We start from the raw sequence: 3,796 nt of genomic DNA on the forward strand, positions 1-3,796 counted from the left end.
GAGTGCTAATATATTTATCCACTTTTCACAACCCTGTTTCCTTCTTGCTCGCACACAGCATCCAGTGATAACCCGTAAACCATCTACGGCACACAATCTTGTACCTCCGGACTTGACTCTCATACTATCATCTCACGACACTCTCTTACGTTGTACATTTTACAAGCCCTAGATAAACGAGCTTTATCGGGAAAAAATATGCCATTTGCCAACACCGTTGGTCTAGACTCATCCTATATTGCTGATCAAATTTCGTCAAGATCCCTTATAAGGGCATCCACATCTGGCATACTTGGCAAATTATCAAGGTAGGAAATATGCCTTGAATGAAATGGCACATTGGACTCGTACACTTTTGGTCTAATGGGAGGTGGAGCATTCTCCATCGTCAGCTCAGGTTTGACATTCACGTCCTCCTCATCATCACCCTCGTTAGGGAAGGGAGTGTCATCTCCAGACTCATCGACATTGTTGTCATAATCACTATTATCTTCCTGACTCTGCGCATCTGCCAAATTTCGAGTAAATACGTCGTCTACGGGCAATTGAGTGAGGTCATGACCATCAAGTTGCTCGTTTTCACTACACAAACAACAAAATGATAAGCTACTGAAATTGTAAAAATACTTTACATATAGCTGTATCACTTCACTTACAAGTCGTAATGTATTGACATTCCATGATGGACATTATCATGTTAGCGATGCCTCCCAGATGGACCACAGTGATCCAACACACCAACGCATATTCCAACTAGGCGTGGGGTCATAACTTGTAAAATTCATATCTGGGTGGTACCTCATGTGGAATATATAAGTGTTAATACAAATTCAATACAACAAAAAATAAATATCGTAACCTAAAGGAAAATTGAAGTTTACCAATCGTCTTGTGGATTATGTAAAGTAGGAGAGGAATTATTTCCTCGCTCCTCGTTCGCCCGTGGAGATAAGTTTAGATCCGGCCAAACTCTTTCAGCCGGAACCTGTTGGGCTACAACTGCTCCAGAATAACCACCCGATGATTGAGGGTTATCACTAATCTACGCAACATCATTATTGTGAACGTCTTCATGCTTCACGTACATTTCCAATATTTTTATCAAAATAAGTTCCCGGTATTCATCCGGAGTCCCCAAAAAATCTCTCAGAGTTTCATCATCCTCGATGTTAAACTCAACGTAACAAGCAACCCTTTGCGGAGTCATAGAATACGGATATCTTTTGATTATTTTAAGATTCACCGAACGCTTGCTCAACCTTATTTTATTGCATAACAACGATACCAGTCTATCATACTCCATTGTATGTGGCAACTTAACATGACTCTATGGAGATAAACTATAGCTCAATGAGTTATTCGCCACCACAACCTCACCCCTCCCCCCCCCCCCCAATATAATGAAACCCTTACTTTTTGCTCTTCAGACATTATGAAAAAAGCTTGAGAATTTAACAACAAGAAAAATTTATCACGAAGTTGGAGTATTTCTGAATGATTTTTCTCAAAACCCTTAACGTCTTTAAATAAGGCAATGTCTAATCCGGGGGGTCAAAATTTTGGAAGTAAAATGCGGTTTAAAAGGGCGTTTTACATATTTGAATTATTGTTATGTCAGTTAAACGCAGAAGAGTTACTGGTGGGCCACAAAATACATAAAACGCGGTTAATTAAAGCGTTTTATATAAAATGCAGTAATAAATCGCGTTTTATATAGTTGTCATATCACCTAAAGGTAAAACGCTGTATCAAAATTCAAAAAGCATTCTATATAAAATGCGGTTATGAATCGCGTTTTACCTTAACGTCCCAAACGGCCGTTAATGCAAAATGCGGTTATGAACCGTGTTTTATATAGAAATGTAACTTTTTTTTTACACTCAAAAAAGCATTTTGAGTCCAAAAGAATCACATTTTGATTCCGGAGCCACGCACGAGGGAAGCAAAAGGAAAGCAAGGGAAATTCTTCACCTTTTTGGAAAAATTCTTTTAATTATGTATTGAATGTATCATATAAATATATGTACTGAAAAGTGACTTTACTATCATAGCCACTATTCACAGTCTAGTAGCCGAGTTAGAATTCCCTCACAAGTAGGTTTTTTGTTTGGCTCTGTCCAGCAGTCTGCAAAATAAGTTTTTGACATGCAAAAGCGTATTTACCTCAAGTTACTACGTATGTGTGCCAATTGGGGGGGGGGGGGAACAAAAGTCCAAAAAGAATATAAACAAAATAAACTGACATATAATCTATCTGGGATTTGTTTACTATATTCGAATCTTATTGCAGACAGCTTTACTCATGGCAGAAAGTGAGGAAATCAAAGGGGTAAATTCTTGGCCAATTTGCTATTGGCACAGACCGAGAAAGAGCACGAGCTTCTTCATTTTTTCACGTGTCAAATAAAATTCCTTCTCTTTTCTGTTTTTGTCATGTTTCTTTTTTTTCTTTTATTTTTTCTGTTTTTTTGGTTGCCCTCTTATTCTTCACTACCCACATTAAGATTCAGACTAAAGTTGCATTCGCGCTGCATCAAACCAGTAAAGAGGAAGCTCTTCCGGCTAAAATCTTTTTATTTTCAAAGCTCAAACTCGAGAACTCTGGATCCTAGCAGTGGCACAACAATCCTTAGTGATCTCATATTTCAAACTTTGCATAATTACATAATTTCTCAAAATCCACTTATTCGAATAGCGTTACAAGTGTTTGTATGATCATTTCATTTGAAACTTAAGTGATTAAAGATCAGACTTTTATTTACTTAATTATATATTTTCGAGGGGAGGCACAAGGCAATATATAACTGCATTAGTGGATCAAGAAAATGAGAGAAACCCTGTAGAACTGGAATCATCATCTCCTGTGCTAGGGCTAGCCTTCTTTTGTTTCTTCTTATACGCAATGCCACGGGCCTTAGCTTGACACTCTTTCACTTCCCTAAGATACACGCGAATCGCAGTGCTAGCAAATGGATTCGTCTCAGGCGAGCCGCCATTTTCTTCGTAGGCAGCTCGAAGCCTACCGATGAGTGCATCAAGGCTTCCCCAAGCTTGTCTGAGCGGACAAGTACAAGGAGCCGGTGGCTCGGGTTGTCCATAGAACATACAACCTTGTAAATGAACCTTAGTCTTTCCAAACTGGTCCAGGTATCCAAGAAACTCTAGTACGTGGTTGCCATTGCACTGAGATAGCGGAATTGGTTGCCTCTGATTCCTCAAGTACTGATTAAAAGTGTTCCAATCTCGTCGTTTTTGGGACTCGTATCGACTAGGTGTTGTTATCGATTGATCTCCTGGGGATCTTGAGGATCCCTCAGCTAAATCTTTGCCTCTATCACTACTTGACATGACTGGAGAGGAATTGAAATAGATCGAGAATATTGATCCTAAATGTGTGAGAAATATGGAGAGTTTAAACAAAGGTTGAAGGAAACAGGTGAAAATGGAGGGATGAAATTGTTGAAATCACATCAATATGGACCTATTGATTGACAGGAAATGGGCCATATATGAGTTGATTTCTAGCTGCTTCATCATATGTTTTATTAGCCTTTTTCATGTAAAAAAAAAAATGTTTAACATTGCCATTATCTATACGTTTTCCGATAATCTACAATTATTGTATGTAATTTTGTCAATATTATCTATCACTAATTTCCAAAACGTGATCTCAATTAGTATGTTTTTAAAGGGGATAGCGACTCAGTAATCCCACGAATTATATTGCTCTAGCTGTATTTGAATTTTGGTAATTTTGAAAACTAAATACATGTGAAACATGTCATTTCTTGACTGG

The 3,796-nt window shown here is 38.1% G+C and overlaps 1 protein-coding gene across 1 annotated transcript; it reads right to left on the reverse strand.

Annotated features, from left to right (window-relative positions):
- Nucleotides 1–245: 245 nt before the first annotated feature.
- LOC104237719 (protein LIGHT-DEPENDENT SHORT HYPOCOTYLS 10) lies at nt 246–3,348 on the reverse strand. The gene is made up of 2 exons (XM_009791917.2): nt 2,847–3,348; nt 246–508 (listed from the first exon to the last, which is right to left on the reverse strand). Exons 1-2 carry the CDS (start codon nt 3,346–3,348, stop codon nt 246–248), a joined length of 765 nt encoding a protein of 254 aa, XP_009790219.2.
- Between the last annotated feature and the right edge of the window lie 448 nt (nt 3,349–3,796).

Source organism: Nicotiana sylvestris, chromosome 8 (genome assembly GCF_000393655.2).
Source record: "Nicotiana sylvestris chromosome 8, ASM39365v2, whole genome shotgun sequence".
Taxonomy (NCBI): Eukaryota; Viridiplantae; Streptophyta; class Magnoliopsida; order Solanales; family Solanaceae; genus Nicotiana; species Nicotiana sylvestris.

Coding starts and splice junctions, on each gene's coding strand:
- LOC104237719 (XM_009791917.2), bottom strand. CDS start 3,348: ATGTCAAGTAGTGATAGAGGCAAAGATTTAGCTGAGGGATCCTCAAGA. Junction 509..2,846: donor CACAGGAGATGATGATTCCA/GTTCTACAGGGT, acceptor GAAATTTGGCAG/ATGCGCAGAGTCAGGAAGAT.